The sequence below is a fragment of the Cetorhinus maximus genome, chromosome 5 (genome assembly GCF_964194155.1).
Source record: "Cetorhinus maximus chromosome 5, sCetMax3.hap1.1, whole genome shotgun sequence".
In the NCBI taxonomy this organism is placed as follows: Eukaryota; Metazoa; Chordata; class Chondrichthyes; order Lamniformes; family Cetorhinidae; genus Cetorhinus; species Cetorhinus maximus.
The window spans coordinates 170,207,947-170,228,529 of NC_135883.1; the positions used below are offsets into that span (position 1 = coordinate 170,207,947).

At 46.9% G+C, this 20,583-nt stretch overlaps 1 protein-coding gene across 1 annotated transcript in view; it reads right to left on the reverse strand.

Annotated features, from left to right (window-relative positions):
• Positions 1-20,583, reverse strand: part of LOC144681152 (dynein axonemal heavy chain 8-like) — a 1,929,890-nt gene that overhangs the window by 1,054,658 nt on the left and 854,649 nt on the right. The window contains exon 33 of the mRNA XM_078542879.1: positions 16,437-16,636. Coding sequence (XP_078399005.1) covers positions 16,437-16,636 — 200 coding nt within the window. The remainder of the gene's footprint in view (positions 1-16,436; positions 16,637-20,583) is intronic.

A 20,583-nucleotide genomic window follows, 5' to 3' on the forward strand; every position in this document is an offset into this window, starting at 1 on the left:
TATCCGGAATATTGTCAGGGCCCAATCTGCAATTTGCAGCATCCAATCTTAATTGATTAGCCTTGGGAGCCAGTTCATATGTGTCAAGTACTGCATTTTGAACTATCTCATAATTTGAAGGTTGCTTTTCGGAACGACTTGAATAAACATCCATTGTCAGGGCCCATAGCCTTTGCACTATCCAGTGTCTTCAGCCATTTCTTGATATCACGTGGAGTGAATTGAAGTGGTTGAGGGCTGGTATTTGTGATGCTGGGGACCTCCGGAGGAGGCTGAGATGGATCATCCACTTGGCACCCCTGGCTAAAAATTGTAGCAAATGCTTCAGCCTTATCTTTTGCACTGATGTGCTGGAATCCTCCATCATTGAGAATGGGGGTATTTGTGGAGCCTCCTCCTCCAGTGGTTGTTTAATTGTCCACCACCATTCACAACTGGATGTGGCAGGACTGCAGAGCTTAGATCTGATCCGTTGGTTGTGGGGTCGCTTAGCTCTGTCTATCATTTGCTGCTTATGCTGTTTGGCAAGCAAGTAGTCCTGTGTTAGACCTTGACCAGGTTTACACCTCATTTTTATGTTTGCCTGGTGCTGCTCCTGGCATGCCCTCCTGCACCTTTCATTGAACCAGGGTTGATCCACTGATTTAACGGTAATGGTAGAGTGGGGGATATGCCGGGCTATCAGGTTACAGATTGTGTTTGAACACAATTCTACTGCTGCTGATGGCCCACAGCGCCTCATGGATGCCCAATTTTGAGTTGCTAGATCTGTTCGAAATCCATCCCATTTAGCACAGTGGAAGTGCCACATAACACAATGGAGGGTATCCTCAAAGTGAAGGTGGGACTTCATCTCCACAACGACTGTGCGGTAGTCACTCCTACCGATACTGTCATGGACAGATGCATCTGCAGCAGGCAGGTTGGTGAGAATGAGGTCAAGTATGTTTTTCCCCCTTGTTGGTTCCCTCACAGCCTGCCACAGACCCAGTCTAGCAGCCATGTCATTTAGGACTTGTCCAGCTTGGTCAGCAGTGGTAATACCGAGCTACTCTTGGTGATGGCTGGGCAGGTGATGCGCTGTAGCTGTATGATGTGGGAGCTGGCAGATCCCATTGCAAGCCGCAGTGACCACATCTGCAGCAAGTTTTGATTGCTGGAGGAACTCCGGCTCAGAGTTGCTGAGCTGGAGTCCGGGCTCCGGACGCTGCAGCACATCCGGGACGGGGAGAGTTACCTGGATGCTTTGTTTCAGGAAGTGGTCACACCCGGTAGATTAAATACCTCAAATTCGGTCAGTGGTCAGGGTCAGCAGGGTGTGACTGCAAGTGAGGCAGGTAGAGGGATCCTGTGTTCAGGAACAGAGGAGCCTCAGCTCTTGTCCTTGTCCAACAGGTACGAGGTACTTACTCACTGTGTGGATGAGGAACAGGGCTGTAGGGAGGATGAGCCAGGTAACCACGGCACCATGGCACAGGAGGCCACTCAAGAGGGGGGAGCAAAAAGACAAGTGGTAGTTGTAGGGGATTCTATAATTAGGGGAATTGATAGCATCCGTTGTAAGCAGGATTGAGAGTCCCGCATGGTATGCTGCCTGCCCGGTGCCAGGGTCAGGGACATCTCTGACCGGCTTGAAAGGATATTGGAGAGGGGGGGAAGAATCCAGTTGTTGTGGTCCATGTCAGGACAAATAACATAGGTAAGACTAGGAAAGTTTGGGGATTATCAGGAACTAGGAACTAAATTAAAGAACAGGTCCTCAAGGGTCATAATCTCCAGATTACTACCCGAGCCCCGTGCAAATTGGTATTGGGAGGCGAGAATAAAGGAAGTAAACATGTGGCTAAAGGAGTGGTGCGGGAAAGAGGGGTTCCATTTCATGGGGCACTGGCATCAGTATTGGAACAAGAGGGATCTGTACCGTTGGGACGGTCCCCACCTGAACCGATCTGCAACCAATGTTCTAGCAAAAAGAGTAAATAGGGTGGTCAACAGGACTTTAAACTAGAAAGTGGGGCGGAACGGAAGGGTAAAACTCCAAGAAGTATGACTAATGGGAAACAAAGCAGCAAGTTAGCATGTGGTGGGGGGGGGATTCAACTTCATAGAAAATATGAAAAAACTGAAAAGAAAGGAGAGCCCAGGAGAGGCTATTAAAGTCTCCAGAACACAAAATAGGACAGAGTGTTTGGAAAGGGCTAGGAATCTAGCTTCAAGCACATCAGAAAAAGGGACGACAATGAGAAAGGGGAGGGGAAATGCAGGACTGAAGGTGTTGTATCTGAATGCACGCAGTATACGAAATAAGGTAAATGAGCTTGTGGCACGGATTGAAATTGGCAGGTGTGATGTGGTGGGCATCACGGAGATATGGCTGCAAGGGGATCAGGACTGGGAGCTAAATATCCAAGGATATACATCCTAACAAAAAGATAGGCAGGTTGGCAGAGGGGGTGGGATTGCTTTGTTAGTAAGAAAATAAATTAAATCGATAGCAAGAAACAACGTAGGGTCAGATGATGTAGAATCTGTGTGGGTAGAGTTGAGGAACCGCAAAGGTTAAAAAAAACCAGAATGGGAGTTATGTACAGGCCTCCGAACAGTCGTCAGGATGTGGGGCACAAGATACACCAGGAGATAGAAAAGGCATATAAGAAAGGCAAGGTTACAGTGATCATGGGGGATTTCAATATGCAGGTAGACTGGGAAAATCAGGTTGGTAGTGGATCCCAAGAAAAGGAATTTGTGGAATGTCTACGAGATGGCTTTTTGGAGGAGCTTGTGGTGGAGCCCACTAGGGAACAGGCAATTCTAGATTTGGTGATGTGTAATGAGGCAGATCTGATAAGGGAGCTTAAGGTGAAGGAACCCTTAGGAGGAAGTGACCATAATATGATAGAATTTACCCTGCAATTTGAGAGGAAAAAGCTGGAATCAGATGTAACGGTATTACAGTTGAATAAAGGTAACTACAGAGGCATGAGGGAGGAGCTGGCCAGAATTGACTGGGAGATGAGCCTAGCAGGAAAGACAGTGGAACAGCAATGGCAGGAGTTTCTGGGAGTAATTTGGGAGACACAGCAAAAATTCATCCCTAGGAAGAAGAAACATACTATAGGGAGGACGAGGCAACCATGGTTGACAAGGGAAGTCAGGGACAGCATAAAAGCTAAAGAGAAAGCATACAATGCGGCGAAGAGCAGTGGGAAGCCAGGGGATTGGGAAGCCTACAAAGACCAACAGAGGACAACTAAAAAAGAAATAAGGAGGGAGAAGATTAAATATGAGGATAAACGAGCCAGTAATATAAAAGAAGATTGCAAGAGTCTTTTTAGATATATAAAGGGTAAGAGAGGGGCAAAAGTGGACATTGGGCCACTGGAAAATGACACTGGGGAAGTAGTAGTGGGGAACAAAGAAATGGCGGAGGAACTGAATAGGAACTTTGCGTCAGTCCTCACAGTGGAAGACACGAGTAACATCCCTAAAGTTCAAGAGAGTCGGGGTGACAGAGGTGAGTATGGTGACCATTACCAAGGGGAAGGTGCTAGGAAAACCGAAAGGTCTGAAGTTGGATAAATAACCTGGACCAGATGGATTATACCCCAAAGTTCTGAAACATATAGCTGAAGAGATAGTGGAGGCATTAGTGGTGATCTTTCAGGAATCATTGGATTCATGGAGGGTCCCAGAGGACTGGAAAATCGTTAATGTAACCCCCCTGTTTAAGAAGGGAGTGAGGCAAAAGACGAGAAATTACAGGCCGATTAGCCTGACCTCGGAAGTTGGTAAGATTTTAGAGTCCATTATTAAGGATGAGATTTCAGAATATTTGGAAGTGCATGGTAAAATAGGGCAAAGACAGCATGGTTTCATCAAGTGGAGGTCATGCCTGACAAATCTGTTAGAATTCTTTGAGGAGGTAACGAGCAGGTTAGACAAAGGAGAGCCAATGGATGTTATCGATCTGGACTTCCAAAGGGCCTTTGACAAGGTGCCACACAGGAGACTGCTCAGTAAGATAAGAGCCCATGGTGTTAGAGGCAAGGTTCTAGCATGGATAGAAGATTGGCTGTCTGGCAGGAGGCAGTGAATGGGGATAAGGGGGTCCTTCTCAGGATGGCGGCCAGTGACTAGTGGAGTTCCGCAGGGGTTAGTGTTGGGACCACAACTTTTCACTTTATACATTAATGATCTAGATGAAGGAACTGAGGGCATTCTGGCTAAGTTTGCAGATGATACAAAGATAGGTGGAGGGACAGGCAGTATTGAGGAGGCAGCGAGGCTGCAGAAGGATTTGGACAGGTTAGGAGAATGGGCAAAGAAGTGGCAGATGGATTACAACATGGGGAAGTGTGAGATCATGCACTTTGGTAGGAATAATAGAAGCATAGACTATTTTCTAAATGGGGAGAGAATTCAGAAATCTGGAGTGCAAAGAGACTTGGGAGTCCTAGTCCAGGATTCTTTTAAGGTTAACTTGCAGGTTGAGTCGGTAGTTAGGAAGGCAAATGCAATGTTGGCAATTATTTCGAGAGGACTAGAATATAAATTCAGGGATGTGCTGCTGAGGCTTTATAAGACTCTAGTCAGACCACATTTAGAATATTGTGAGCAATTTTGGGCCCCATATCTCAGGAAGGATGTGCTGGCCCTTGAGAGGGTCCAGAGGAGGTTCACGAGAATGATCCCAGGAATGAAAGGCTTAACATATGAGGAATGTTTGAGAACTCTGGGTCCGTACTCGATGGAGTTCAGAAGGATGAGGGGAGATCTGATTAAAACTTACAAAATACTGAAAGGCCTGGATAGAGTGGACGTGGGGAAGATGTTTCCATTAGTAGGAGAGACTAGGACCCGAGGGCACAGCCTCAGAGTAAAGGGAAGACCTTTTGGAACAGAGATGAGGAGAAACTTCTTTAGCCAGAGAGTGGTGAATCTGTGGAATTCATTGCCACAGAAGGCTGTGGAGGCCAGGTCATTGAGTGTATTTAAGACCGAGATAGATAGGTTCTTGATTGGTAAGGGGATCAAAGGTTACGGGGAGAATGGGGTTGAGAAACTTATCAGCTATGATTGAATGGCGGAGCAGATTGGATGGCCTAATTTCTGCTCCTATGTCTTATGGTCTTATGATCTTATGGACATTGAAGTCCACATTCAAAGGATCATCCTCCACCATTTCCGCTAACTCCAACATGATACCACCGCCAAACCCATCTTCTTTTCACACCCCCGTCGGCATTGCGTAGGGACCGTTCCCTCCGGGACACCCTGGTCCACTCCTCCATCGCCTCCAACACCTCATCCCCCTATCATGGCACCTTCCCATGCAATCGCAGAAGCTGCAACACCTGCCTCTTTGCCTCTTCCCTCCTCACCGTCCAAGGGCCCAAACACTCCTTTTAGATGAAGCAGTGCTTCACTTGCACCTCCTTCAATTTGGTCTACTGCATTCGCTGCTCTCAATGCAGTTTCCTCTACATTGAAGAGACTAAACGCAGACTGGGTTATCGCTTTGCGTAACACCTTCGCTCTGTCCGCAAGCATGACCCAGGCCTTCCTGTCACTTGTCATTTCAACACCCCATTCTGCTCTCATGCCCACATGTCTGTCCTTGGCCAGCTGCAATGTTCCAGTGAAGCCCAACACAAACTGGAGGAACAGCAGCTCATCTTCCAATTATGCACTTTACAGCCTTCTGGGCTTAACATAGAGTTCAACAACTTCAGACCATGAATTCTCTCCTTCATCCTCACCCCCTTTTTTTATCCCTTTTTTCAATATTCATTTTCATTTTTATGTTTTATCCACATGTTTATTTTTACTTTTATTTTTTAAATTTTATTCATTGTTTTACTTCCACCTTTTATTCTATTTTCAATCTTTATTCCCACCACCCCACCCCCATAAGGGCCATCTGTCACTTGTTCATGTTGTTCTTTCCAGAGTGTTTACCGTTGTCCTGCTATTATCACATTCTGCTTTCTGACTTTAATGCCACCATCAGCACCTCCTTTAGCCAGTGCCACTATCATTAACACCCCTTTGTCCTTTTGTCCATGACATCTCTGGCAATCTCTCCTTAGCTTCCACCTATCACTGGCCTTCTAGCCAGCTTCACCTGCTCCAACCCCCTTAAACAGTATAAATTAATTCACATCTTTACTTCTCTTTAGCTCTGAAGCAGAGTCATACAGACTCGAAATGTTAACTCTTTTTTTTTCTCTCTACAGGTGCTGTTACACTCTAGGAACTCTTGCCCCTCTCAGCCCTTTACAATACCACTATCCCAGTCTATATTTGGATAATTAAAGCATCATATTATGCATATTATGCACTCTATAATTTTTTCGCACCTCTCTGAAATTTCCTTACAGATTTGTTTCACTACATCCTTCCGACTAGTTTGTGATCTATAGACTACACCAAGCAGTGTAATTACATCTTTTTTCCTTTGCGCTAGCCAAATTAATTAATTCTGTCCTTGGTCCCTCTTTCTCCAGCACTGCAATGCTCTCATTAATCAATACCACCACCGCTCTCCCTTTTCTTCCTTTCCTTTCTTTCCTGAACATCATAAATATTTAACACCCAGTCCTGCCCTACCTTGAGCCAGGTCACTATTATAACCACATTGTAATTCCACATGGCATTCTACATCTGTAACTTACCAATCTTACTTACCACACTCCATGCATTCACACTCATGCACTGTAAGCCTAATTTACACTCTATTAATTCTCCCTGACTCTGACCCCACATATTAACTTAGTATCCTCTGTTCTAGTGCTATCTGTCTTTCCCAGTATTTTGTGCACCTTGGTATTCCCCCCTGATATTTTCTCCTGGTTCCCATACTCCTGCTGAGTTAGTTTAAACCCTCCCCAACAGCTCTTGCAAAATACCCCAAAAGAAACTCAGCCCCGGTTCTGTTCAGGAGCAACCTGTCTGTCTTGTGCCGGTCCCATCTCTCCCAGAGCCAGTCCCAATGTCCATCTGTCTTCTCCTCCGATTTTTTGACTCACTTGCATGTGGTACTGGGAGTAATCTGGAGATTATTACTTTTAAGGTCCTGCTTGCTAATTTTCTACCTAGCTCCCTAAATTTTGACTGCAGGACTACATCTCTGTTTCTATCTGTCATTGGTATAGATGGGTGGCAGGTCACAAGTAAAACCATGTTGATGTAAGGAAGATATAATAATTTTATAATGTTATTGAAATTTATTGTAAAGTAGGGTAATAGTGGGGTCTGCGTCTATGTGTCTGTGTGTGTGTGTGTGACTTAATTGATTTAAAGGCAGTTGGTCTGAAGGCTTTGGTGATTGATGTAACAGAAGATAAGCTAGGTTTGAAATGTTAAGTAGGTAACAAAGGTGTAAAGGGAACATTTGTATTTTTAAATAAATCAGAGTAGGTTGAATTCAAAAGAGGGGGTGAAATATTACACCTAGCCAGGAGAAGTTAAGAAATAGTGTGTTTATTTTTCACAGAGATTCCCGGTAAAATTGGTACTATGATAGATTTTATTATTAGAGGTAAAAGTCCAAAGACATAGTGAAACAATGAGAATTTGCATTCAAAGGGGAAAATGTATATAAAGGAGTGAAGACTGTGCAAGGGAAAGAATTCTAAAATCTAACAGCTGTGAAATGCCTGCAGCATCTAAGCTCAAGCTGCTGACTACAAAGACCTGAAGTTAAGAGAACTCACTTTAAATTGGGTTTTTCAGGGTATCAAGTTTCTTTGCCTGGGCCTTTTAAAATCCATGGCCAGAATTTTCCCGTTGGCATGCGGTGACATCAGACGTCCGCCCTGATGTCACCGTGCACCATCGCAATATTTCGGAAGGCGGGCGTGCTATGAGTTCAGAGGCGTGCCCGCCATTAATTAACGGGCCAGTTAAGGCACTTGAGGCAGCAACCGAATACGATTTTTCGCAGCCCGTGCGATCTCCAGGACGTCGCACGGGCGCAACGGGCAGGCGGGTAGGAGACATTTGTATAAACCTCATCCACGGGCGGGATGAGGGGTGAGTGGGGTCGTGAATGTGATCTTTCAGATATTTAAGTGTGAAAGCTACTTTACTTGTCTGTGTGAGCAGGAATACTTCAAAACTCATACCAGCTGCTTGGACAGGAGGAAAAGCCTCGGTCAGGACTCTACAGTAAAGATCATATTTGGGGCCTGCAGCTTTCAGGAAGCCATCCCTTAGCCTGGGAATGGGAGTTGTGCTCTCCACTGGAGTCACCTCCTCTGAGGGCGAAGGGAGGGCCAGAAGGAGGAGGAGGCCAGGAGTCCACATTCAGTCTCCAGGGGAGCCACCTTTGGGAGGAGAGGCACAGGCACAAGGGGCACAGGGCCAACGTGAAGTCCAAGGCGGAAGGGGCCACAGAAGACGCCACTATCCTGCTGCCAGGGTAAACAGCCGGCGAAGCAGCTATCTCAATATGTCTGAGGTGCAGTGGCGAAGAAGACTCTGTCTCTCAAGGGAGACAGTCACCTCCATTTGTCAGATGACAGGCCCTGAGATTTGCGCCAACTGTGTGGGTGGGCACCCCATGCCAGTGGCTCTAAAGGTCATAGCTGCATTCAACTTCTATGCCTCCGGCTCTTTCCAGGGTTAGATGGGTGATCTCCGTGGAGTCTCCCAATCAGCTGTCCACACTTGTGTCAAGCTGGTGACAGATGCTCTATTCAGGCATGCATTGGCTTTCATTCACTACCGCTGGGTCGAGGCCAGCCAGACAGAGCGAGCCAGAGGCTGCGCGACAATTGCTGGCCTCTCCCCCCGTCCAGGGTGCAATCGACTGCACACATGTGGCCATCAAGGCGCCAGCAGGTGAGCCCGGTGCATTTGTCAACAGGGAGGGCTTCCAATCCATGAACATGCAGATAGTGTGTGATCACAGGATGCTGATTCAACAAGTTTGTTCAAGGTACCCAGGCAGTTCCCATGACGCTTACATACTCAGACACTCCCAGGTGCCAAGGCTCTTCAGTGTTCCAGCATGGCTGGATGGATGGCTGCTGGGTGACAAAGGCTATCCCCTCAAAAGGTGGCTCATGATGCCTCTCTGCCATCAAAGAACAGAGGCTGAACAGCGGTACAATAGGAGCCACGCCTCCACAAGGGCTGTGGTGGAGAGAACCATCGGTCTTCTCAAGATGCGCTTCCGATGCCTGGACCATTCAGGGGGCGCACTCCAATGCCCACTAGATCATGTGTCGCTGATAGCGGTTGCATGCTGCATTCTCCACAATCTGCCGCTAGGATGGGGCGATGCAGTGCGCGAGAAAAACGCAGTTGCTCCGGACACACATGATGAGTCCAACAGTGAGTCCGACGATGAGTCCGCACAGGAGAACGCTGAGGGGGTAGACGCTGACCCGGGCATCCTCCAGGGAGGCAGGGACACCTGGGAGGCTTTAATCCAAAGAACCTTCAGCTATCCCATCACAGATAGACCTTCAACACACGCCAGGGCTGCAGGCTCCATTCTCAATACCTGAGTACTAAATCTGCCTGGAAACTAACATTAACAAAGGCTCTTGTCAATAAAGCTCTATGACAAACAACTCACTCATAGCATCATGGGTTCCCGTCTACTTGCAGAAGTAAGGAATCACCCTGAGGCATGGCAACATGTCAAAATTTATTGAGGGAGCAAATGTAGCTTCATTAAGCAAAAAAAAGGCATTGGACATCACACCAAGTCTTCCAGAAGCTACTATGGGCCAACATAAAAGCACCAGTGAGAAACCCGTGGTTTGTCTAAGGTGCCTTAAATTTACACTTATGGGTGCTATGCCTAGGTGCTGACCCCTCACTGGCACTAGAATCTGAGACAGCCTGCTTCACTGTGCTGTCCTATTGGCCTCGATGACCTTGGCAGACATCCTGTGGCCCATGGAGCCTTTGATGGCCCTGCCTGGGAGGGAGAGGCCAGTTCCACAGCTGGCTGCTCCACAGCTACCGCAGCCGCATCAGATGCCACGGTCACTGGCAGAGGGGCGGAGGAGCTGCTGCCCTCATCCGGAGCACCTGAGAGGAGCCCGCAGAGATGTCAGGCAGCTGCTGCACAGACATGAGGTCGCTTTGGACCTCTCTGCTCACCGTAGATGGATGGGCACCAAGCTGGGATACCTACTGCCCAAACCATCTCCCACACTGGCACTGACCAGCTGAGGCCAATGCCACTGAGGGCTTGCAAGCCTGAGCGCAACCCCAGGAAGCCCTAATTGGTCTCCTGGAGGAGCCTCTCCATGAGAGTCGCCACTCCATGGAGGAAGCATGACGCTCAGCCATGAGGCTCATTGCATCATTGATGCTCCGCATGGACTCCTCAAGCACAGGTACCATGCCACGCATAGCCTCATGTATCTCCACCGGATCTTCCCGATACCCTGCTGCACTTCCAGCATTTGCTGCCTCACAGACGACTCCAGAGGCACATCATCAGCCACCGACCGCCGACGCCCTGGGCACTGTCTGTCTCTGCCCGCACCTCAAGCGAGTGTGAAGTGTCCTCACCACTGTGCCCCAGGACACTAGCTGAAGATCTAATTCCCACTGAAGTGCTAGTATCTGCGCTGGTGCCTGCCTGGCAGAGGCAGTGTGATGCTGGTGAGTGGATTTCATCTGGGGCCTCAGGGGTGAGGGGTGGCCCCTCTGCTTCCTCCTCCCGGCCCTTCTCCGGTGATGCTGAAAGGAAGAAAAAGGACATTTGATTAGTTACAGTACAAACAATGTCAACTTGCATACCGCTCCCCCGGACCATTATGCGCTCATCCTTCCATAATTAATGGCCAACCCATGTCGCTAACTTCAATTACTGAGCATTCAGCAGTGCCGTGGCTTCAGGGACACACATGGTGACCTGAGTGCTTGCCAAACATACCTCCCCATGGCACCCCAGCCTCACCACCACCGGTGGACCTGGGGCATGGCGGTCCTCCAGATCCATGGCCTGCTGCTCATAAGGTGTTAGGATCACCAACTGGGCCTGGCCTCCACCAGTCGCATCCGTTTTGTGGAATTGTGCGCAGTCTTCTCCTGAAAAGGAGAGAAGAGCATTGATTAGTCCTGCCTGCACCTGAATTCCCATCGCATCCCTGCCAGCCCAGTCAGAGTGGGATATTGCAGGACTCCAGTTCTTCATTACCCCACAGCTGTCGCACACTCACCCAAAGAAGCCAGGGCTGGCTCCCCCCACCATTGCCTAAATGCTGCCTCCTTCACATGTGGCACCACAAGGTGTTACTTTGCTAAGCAAGGAGGCACAAGCACGTGGAGCGCAAAGACCAGCAGATGGATTGGTGCCTCGCCACCAGGAAGCTCCCCTCCTAGCATGTTAGCACCCTGACTTTGACATGCTTCGCAGTTACAGCGCTATGTCAAGGTCAGATCCTTGACTTTCAACCCCATTCTATACTCTGGGTGTCAGTGTCACACATGCAGCGCAGGCAGAACCCATCCTAGCTCAGCCCTCTCAGGGTGAACTAGGAATGGGCAATATCTGCTGGCACAACCAGCGAAGGATACATGCCATGAATGATTCAATGCCGTTACTGTACTCAGAGCTGCCGGGAAGGGGCAGTGAGGGGGTAGCTTCCCAGTGTGACTGCTGCATTAAGTGAGCTGAGGCAACACGGTACTCACCCTTCCTGAATGCAGAAGGTCATTGGATCTTTTGTGGCACTGGACCCATGTGTGTTGCCATTTGAGAAAAGGTTTCCTAGGGAGCAGAACATGGAGAGGGGGACAGATAGAAGGCCCTAAACCAAGAAGAATGTCCCAAACCAAGGAATGGGACAGAAAAGAGGTCCCAGAAGACAGTCCCAGGTAAGGAACAAGGGCAGAGATCAGAAACAGATCCTGTTAAGTAAATTTGAGAGAAAGGAGCAGAGAAAAAAAGGCTCCAAGTTAAAGAAAGAGCTGCGGGGGGCAGACTTGAAGCAAAGTGGGCTTGAGAGAAGCCCTGAAGCTCAATGGCAGCCAAAGGTTGATGACTCTGTGCTGTGGGCCATAAGGGCAAAGCTATCCTTTTCGAGTAGTGGTATTCTGCTTGGCATGGCCAAAGATCTGAAAGTGTGCTTGGAGAGTGAAGTGTGAGTGTATTCGGAGATCCAGGAGAAAAGAGTCTCAGAAGGCAAGATTGAAACTCTGGAGGTGGACCCCTGTGAAAGCTGTCCGAGTAGGGATGACTTTTGGAGAAAATTCCAAGATGAGATTTTCAAATGTGGACATTGGAAACCCTTGTGAGAAAGACAGTTTCATTGAGACCGGTTGGCTCATGGTGTGATAAGCATCTGGGTGAGTTGTTGAGAAATGCACAGAATCTGTTTTGTCCGGATCTGTCATTTACTTTGGGGTGTGATGGGTCTGACCATATTTCGCCAGTTGGTTCACATGTACCACATACTTACCCTGAATATTAGAGTATAAGATAGATATGGTAAATTGTTTTACTTATCTGAATTTGCATGTGCCTGTTAAGAAATAGCTGGAGGGAAGGAATTGTGAATATTTGAATAATTTCCTTGTGTTTATATTGAGATCTCTCCAATCTTTTTGTCTGGTGTAATATAGTTCATTTTTCTTGTTTAATAAATATTTTATTCTCTGTGTTAAAAGTTCATCAGCAGACTCCTGTGAATTTGTTTCATAACTTGCCTCCATGGTTTCTACAAAAAATACAGAAGTTAAGGTCCATCAAGCCAGGTTTCACCCTGGGATCTGACTTGCCCAGTAGTAACATCAGCTGGGACCATGACATTTGCTGAGTTTTTGCTTTCCATTTAAACATATTTTGTTGAAACTTTTGAATTGTTTCTTTAAATGTCTCCCATAAACTGCCATAGCTTTTTGTCTATTTACCAACTAACCCTAGCCAGTTCTCCTCTATGTAATTGGCTTTATTTTAGTTTAAGGTTCTTGTTTATGATTGGAGTATGCCGCTTCCAAACTTAATATAGGCTTGAATTTTCGGCTCGGCGAGGGGGGGCGGGGCCCACTCACGGAGGTGTAAAATGACACGCGGTGATGTCGGGCAGGTGTCCCGACGTCACCACATGTCATTTACATTTTCAGTTTGGCGGGCGGGCAGCCGAGTCAGCTGCGTGCTCGCCAAACTGTCAAAGGCCTATTAAGGCCATTTAAATATCAATTAAACTAATAAACTGAGCTGCCCGTCCAACCTTAAGGTTGGCGGGTAGGTGAAGAGCCAAGGCGGCCTTCGCATTTTTCATGGAACCTCATCCATGGGTGGGATGAGGTTTCATGAAGGGTTTATAAATTAAATACGTTTTTGCATTAATGTTCATTGACATGTCCCAGCTCATGTGACACTGTCATATGAGGGGACATGTCTTAAAATTTTTCGTTTTCTTTATTAAACTTTAAACTTTTGGGAACTTAAACTAATTTCCCTGAGGCAGCTCTGTGCCTCAGGGAGATTTCTGCGCTCTTTCGCGCAGGCCCCGACTCAGGAAACCACCCTGCCCCCACCCCCCTCCACCGCCTGCACAGGGAGCGCTCAGTGCTTCTGGGCATGGAACACGTAAAATGGCGGTGCAGGCCTGATCAGGGGCACCGATCGGGTCCGTGCCCGCCCCCACCTCCCCCCGCACAACCCCTCCGACAGGAGGAAAATTCTCACCATAGAATCCAATGGTATTATGATTACTATTTCCCAATGGACCCCGGACTATGTTGGTATTGGTCAACTCTGCTTCATTACACAACACAAGATCCAACCAACTCTTGTCATTCCAAATTTCCACCCATACTGATTCTACCCCATGATACACTGAGGTCAGACTCCCTCCCCCATCCCTGGCCCCATCAATGTCCCCAAGGCATTCCTTACCATCACAGCTTTCCCCCACAACCCCCCACCATATTCCCCATCCCACCCCAGCACCACTCCATCCTTCCATCCACCCTTCCGAAATATTGTGCACTCTGGAATACTTATTTCCCAACCCTCAAGAATCTGCAACATGCTTCTGCAATGACAACTAGATCTGAATCATTTACCTCTACTTTTACCACTAGTTCATCAACCTTATTGCAGATGCTTTATGCATTCAGATGATGAACCTTTAATTTAATGTTTTACTTCTATTCCTTGCAATGACCTTATTCACTGAAGTACAATTTTTCTTAAACTCTCTGGCTCATCTTGTCCCATTCTACTTGCCTTTACCTTGATTGTTACACTGTTCTGATGCCTCTACTTTTCTCTTTGGATTTCTAAATCTCCCTTCACCTGAACCCTTCCCCACTTTGTTAGTCTAAAACCCTGTCTGCAGTCCTAATTATGTGATTGGCCAGGACACTGGTCCCAAACTGGTTTAAGTGAAGCCCATCCCAAAGGAATAACTCACTCTTCCCTGAATACTGATGCCAGTGCCCCATGAATTCAAACTCCTCTTTCCCCACACCACTTATTGAGCCATGCATTTAATTCTCCAATCTGCTTGACTTTATGCCAATTGGTAAATAGCTCAAGTAACAATCCAGAGATAATTACTTTTGACCTGCTCTGCATTTTAATTTGAATCCTAACTACTCAAATTCTCATAGTAGAACATTATTCCTGGTTCTCCCTATGTAATTGGTTCCCAAATGGACCACGACAATTGGATCCTCCCCCTCCCATTCCATGTTCCTCTCCAGCTGCAAGGAGATGTCCTTAACTCTGGCACCAGGCTGGTAACAACACAACCATCAGAGCTCCTGGTCGTGACTGCAGAGGACAGTATCTGTTTCCCTGACTATACTGTCTCCTATCACTCCTATCATTCCTCCACTCGAACGGCATCCTTCACCATGGTGCCATGAACCGTCCGCTCATCCAGCTTGCAGTCCTTCTCCTCATGCACAGATAGCACGCACCTTGGAACTCTTGGGCAATGTCAGAGGCTGTGGCTCCTCAAACACTGCATGCTGATTCCCCATACCTGCCTGACTCACAGTCGCACCCTCCTGTCCCTGACCATTAACCAACACAAAGTTCTGCTTAGCCTAAGGGGTGTGACTGCCTCCTTGAACAAAATGTCCAGGTAACTTTCCCCCTCCCTGATGTGTCGTAGTGTCTGCAGCTCAGCCTCCAGTTCAATGACTCTGAGCTGAAGTTCCTCCAGCCACAGAAACTTACTGCAGATGAGTTTGCCTTGGATCACACTGGCATTCACGAGCTCTCACATTCTGCAGCAGACACACATCACCTGCCCTGTCATATTTATAACATTTAATTCATTCATTATTTTACTAATGAAATTTTAATTAATTTCTCTAATGCTGCCTCTGCTGATATTCTTATTAATTCAAGATATGTTCTACTTACCAAGGTTGAAATTCCCGAGTTAAGATAAATAGGAAAAATAGGAAGTACCCATCAGCCAATCACCTACTTTGTGCTTACACTGGAATAGGCCCTGTATGTCTTTGTTTTTGTGATCAAACAAATCATGATGTTCTCTGGTGGGCCAAGTAACGCCTTGCAGGTACTTGTTATGGTAAACTTTAGGATCAACCAGTCGCTACGGGCACACTATAGCTCCCGATGGCGGGAGGTCGAGAGCTTGGAAATGAGGTGTTGACTGAGAAGGGCTGACATGGTGGGATTTTTGAGGCCTTCATTTTTTTGCAGCATGGCTTCTGTTGCCTCTGTTGCATGGGGACCAAGCTGATGGAGATCAGAGGGGGCAGTGATTGATCCGGCAGGCACTGGTAACTGTCATGGCTACAGTCAAGGATGTTGTCATTTGTGATTTTAATTAGCATTATTTCAGTGCTGTGGCAAGGAGGTAAACCTTTTTTTGTTTTTTATTGGGATGTGGGCATCGCTTGCAAGGCCAGCATTTGTTGCCCATCCATAACTGCCCTTGAGAAGCTGGCGGTGAGCGGTCTTCTTGAACCACTGCAGTCCATCTGGTACAGGTACGCCTATGGATTGGAAAGGTTCAAACATGAAGTTGTTGGAAAATTAATACAAATTAGGAAGTAACCACATGGTCAAGGATTTTGACAAATTCCTCTAGTTGTTTCATTTCTTCAGCAAATGTTGTGTGTCTTCAAAGCATAAAAATGTTACTTTTAAAATTAATGTAATTTAAATTTAAAAGTAACAGTTTTGAGTCTTCAGGACATGGGAATGCAGGATGAGTAGAAGAGACAAAGCTGAAATGTTTTCAAGCACCTTCAGTCAATAGTGCCAAGTGGTACAATTGTTGGCTGTGCACTCAGTAGTCCAGGCCATAATCTCTGAAATTTCCTCCCTAAACCCCTTCTTTCAAGCTTTCACTCCTCTTTTATGACCCTCCTTAAAACCCATGTTGTTTCCGAAGCACTGAATCACACCTCCTAACATTGTCTTCATTACCTTACAAATGATTGATGCTTGTGCTGTAACTTGTTGCTTGTACCTGTTACTGAGTAAAGAGCTCAAGATCATTAAACTATCCTCCATCATCATTATAATTTCTGCTGTCTCCAGTCCTTTTAGCAATAGTTCACCTCGACTCTTAAATGAAGAGAAACTCAGGGTCTGACTGGTCCAGGTCTGCATCACCTGATTTAGTTTTGCCTCAATGTCCTTCTCTTTGACAGAGGATATGCAGATATCCTGAAAAAAAGGATGAACATTATCATCAGTCATTACCTTTTTCAGTGATTGGACAGTTTAACAAAAAAAATCAAAAAGTAAAACAAAATCTAAAATGTACCTTGACCAGCTGAAGAGTCATTTGTCCTAATATTTACTGATTTTGGAGGTGCAAGGTGGGAGTAGGTTGGAAGTGTCATCATAATTAGGAAGTATGGTTTTGAATTCTTTCCCCGCAGGTTCCTGGGCAGAGTTTTTTTAAAATTAATTCATGGGATGTGGGCTTCGCTGGCCAGGCCAGCATTTATTGTCCATCTCTAATTGCCCTTGACCAGGTGGTGGTGAGCTGTCTTCTTGAACCACTGCAGTCCATGTGGTGTAGGTACACCCAGAGTGCTGTTAGGGAGGGAGTTCCAAGATTTTGACCAAGCAACAGTGAAGGAGCGGCGATATATTTCCAAGTCAGGATGGTGAGTGACTTGGAGGGGAACTTCCAAGCGGTGGTGTTCCCATCTATCTGCTGCCCTTGTCCTTCTAGATGGTAGTGCCCATAGGTTTGGAAGGTGCTGTCGAAGGAGCCTTCATAAATTCCTGCAATGCATCTTGTAGATGGTACACACTGCTGCTACTATGCATTGGTGGTGGAGGGAGTGAACGTTTGTGGATGTGGTGCCAATCAAGCGGGCTGCTTTGTCCTGGACGGTGAAAAGCTTCTTGAGTGTTGTGGGAGCTGCACTCATCCAGGCAAGTGGGGAGTATTCCATCACAGTCCTGACTTGTGCCTTGTAGATGGTGGACAGGCTTTGGGGAGTCCGAAGGTGGGTTACTCGTCGCAGGTTACTCGTAACAGGTTAACAGTTTCTCTTCCAAGGCTGTACGTACATTTTGTGGTGGTGGGGGAGAGATTGTTGAGGAGCGGAGACATCTTGGAGTTGGGGGGAGTTGAGACATGGTGAAGTGGGGTTATTGATTGTGGGCAGACAGTGACGATCTACCTAGGGGAACTAGGTAATCACCAGTGGTCTCAGTGACCGAGGGGATTTTGGAGGGGAGTTGGTAAATGGGATGGGAGGGGCAAAAGGTGTCGAGGAGATGGGGGTGAGTTGGAGATCCTGGGAGGGTGGGGGGTGGGTAATTGAAAGAGGTTATGGAAAGATCATAGGTCGTCATACAAATCCCGCAAGAGTGTGGGGGTTATGGGTTTAGCTTGTTGTGTCTGTAGGAAACACGGGTCCACAAACAGTGGCACTTTCTTTATGAATTCATGGAATGATCATGCTTGTGCTGGCTCTTTGAGATAGAGTTATCAAATTAGTCCCCACACCAACTATTCTTTCCCCACGGCCATTGAGTATTTGCCCTTTGAATATTTACCCAATTCTTCACTCCTTACTACAAACTATTAGTATTAATGATTTATTAATCATAATTCAGGCCTCTTATCCTTCTTTTAACCTGCTGGGTTTCCCGAAGCCTGGGAAAACCTGCCAACATAAATTAAAAATAGAAACTTTGTGAAAATTGAGGCACATAGCCTCCTTAAAGGGTTTTAAAGACTGTCTGGTCTCCTGAGAATGGATTGGGCACAACCCCTCATGTGGCCGTCATTAAACCTGGAAGTGGGTATGTTGAAGACTGTTTTGGTTTGAGATTTATGGCATTTTAATGTGCCACACAAGACAAACCCACTGGATTTTGGGGGTTAAAGTTACTCCCATTTTTGCTCTTCAGCAAAAACTGTTACAGAAGTGTAATAATTTTCATAATATTATTTTGGTTTATTGTAAAGTAGGTTTAGGGGTGCGAGTGTAGATGGTTCTGTCTGTGTGATTTAATTACACTTGGGGTCAGGTAGACAGCAAGCTTGAAATTATCAAAAAAGTTAGGTGTAGAAATGTACTTGAAATGCAAATGAGTAAACATGGATGGGATCTTAGCATGTAAGGTGCGAATGGAATTTTCAGTTTAAGGTACGTGAAGGGGTTGTTTGGATTTCAAAGGGATCTTAGGATGTTTACAACTAACTAGATAAGCAAGGCTAAGCAGTGTGTTTATTTTTCCCAAAGGTTACTGACCATATTGGCAACATGAAAGATTTTTATATTATGGGAAAGATAAAGTTCCAAAGACATATGGAACAATGGAATTTACATATTAAAGAGAGAGAAACATATATAAAGTAGAATAAAAGACTTTGTTTTGGGGGCCGTGTGAGATCTAACAGGAGTGCATGAAACAGCCTTCGGGAAGCCTGCAGCCACATTTGCAAAAGTCTGCTGTGTCCAGTAACTAAAGTAGGAGTTAAGCTTTTGGGATTCCACTGTCAAGTGAGTACTGTGGCGATTTGCTGGCTTGTTTTCTTAAATTTAAAATCTATTTCAGACTGTTGCCTTAAAGGGGGTGTATAATTTCCAGTCAGGTTAATTGGGAATTTTAGAATTTGTTATTGTATTAAGTAATTGTAGTCTCATGTATGGGTTGAAATCTTTTCCTTTGTTAATAATAGGTCTGGAGGGAGTGATGTGGGGTGGAGGTCCGGGGAGGGGTTGGGGTGTGGTTGGAGGTCTAGCGGGCTTGGGGGGTCCAAGGTTGGGGAAGGGTTGGTCAGAGGTCCAGGGTGGTGGGGTTGAGGAGGGTATTGGGGATCTGTGGGGAGTGGGAACGGGTGTCAGAGGTCTAGGGAAGGTGGGGGCAATCGGAGGACTGGGGATCGTGGGGTGTGTGGTCTGAGGTCAGGTATGGGAGGTCGGTTGGATCTCCGGGTGGTGGGGCGGGGTGGAGGGGGTCATAAGTCTTGAGGAATGGGTGGGGTCCAAGGTCTGGGGGAGGAGTAAAGGGGTTGGACGTCTGTGGGACATGGGGGAGGGGGTCTGCCATGGTAAAGGGAGTTGGAGGAATCCAAGATCTGGGTGGGGGGTCTGAGGTCGGGATGGGCAGGGGGTTTAGGAGATCGGGGGTTTGGGGTTGGGATTGTGATGGCCAGAGATCGGGGTCTGGAGACATGTTGGAAGTGGGGGTGGTGGGATCAGAGGTTGGAGGTGTGGGGTGGGGATTGGGCTGTCGGGGGGTGGGGACTTGGTGTGTCAGGGCTGTGGGGGCAGTCCTGTGGGTGCAGTGTTGGGGGTGTGGGGGGAGTCCTGTGGGGGTCAGTCTGGGTCTTTGCGATAGTTACCCAGGAGTTAGAAGAGGTTTTAGTTCTTCTAACTTTTTCTGGTGTCACCCTGGCTCAAAGCTTGCAATTTCAAGCACATTTTTGGATGGTTCCCAGCACGGGGAATTGTCCAAGGGAAATGTGCACTTCTGGGCAATTGCCTTGCAACCCTTATATGGGAACACCTGAGAGGGATTCCTCAGCACACCTCTGGGGTACCCCCTCCTAAATCCGATAATCGGGAATTCAGAAGCTACTGTTTCTCTATCCACAGATGCTGCCAGACCTGCTGAGTTTTTACAGCACTTGCTGTTTTTCTAACTAAGTGAGTAGTTTAGCTTAACAGGTGGTGTGTTGTAGATGCAGCATTTGGGAGCTTTTGGTCAGCTTTGCAGTCCCAAGCAACCATATCTGCAGTAAGTGACTGCAGCTTGAGGAAGTTCGGCTTATAATTATGGAGCTGGAGTCTGAGCTGCGGACATTGCAGAGTATCAGGGAGGAGGAGAGCTATTTACAATCCTTAAGTTAATTAGCACTTTACAATTAGTCAATTGTCAGAGACAAGAGGGTGCAACTGTGAGACAGATATGGGAATACAAGACAGTGATGGAGGAGCATCAGTCCTTGCCTTTGAGCAGCAAATGTGAGGTACTTGCTGCTCAGGTGGATGAGAACATGAACTCCTGGGTATATGGGCAAACTGAACATAGTGTCATGTTGCAGGAAGCCATTCCAGTGGAGTGAAAATGAATGTCATGATAGGGAACAGTAGAGTCAGGGTGGTTTTACAAAAAGGAAATTGTGATTGAAAAAGCAA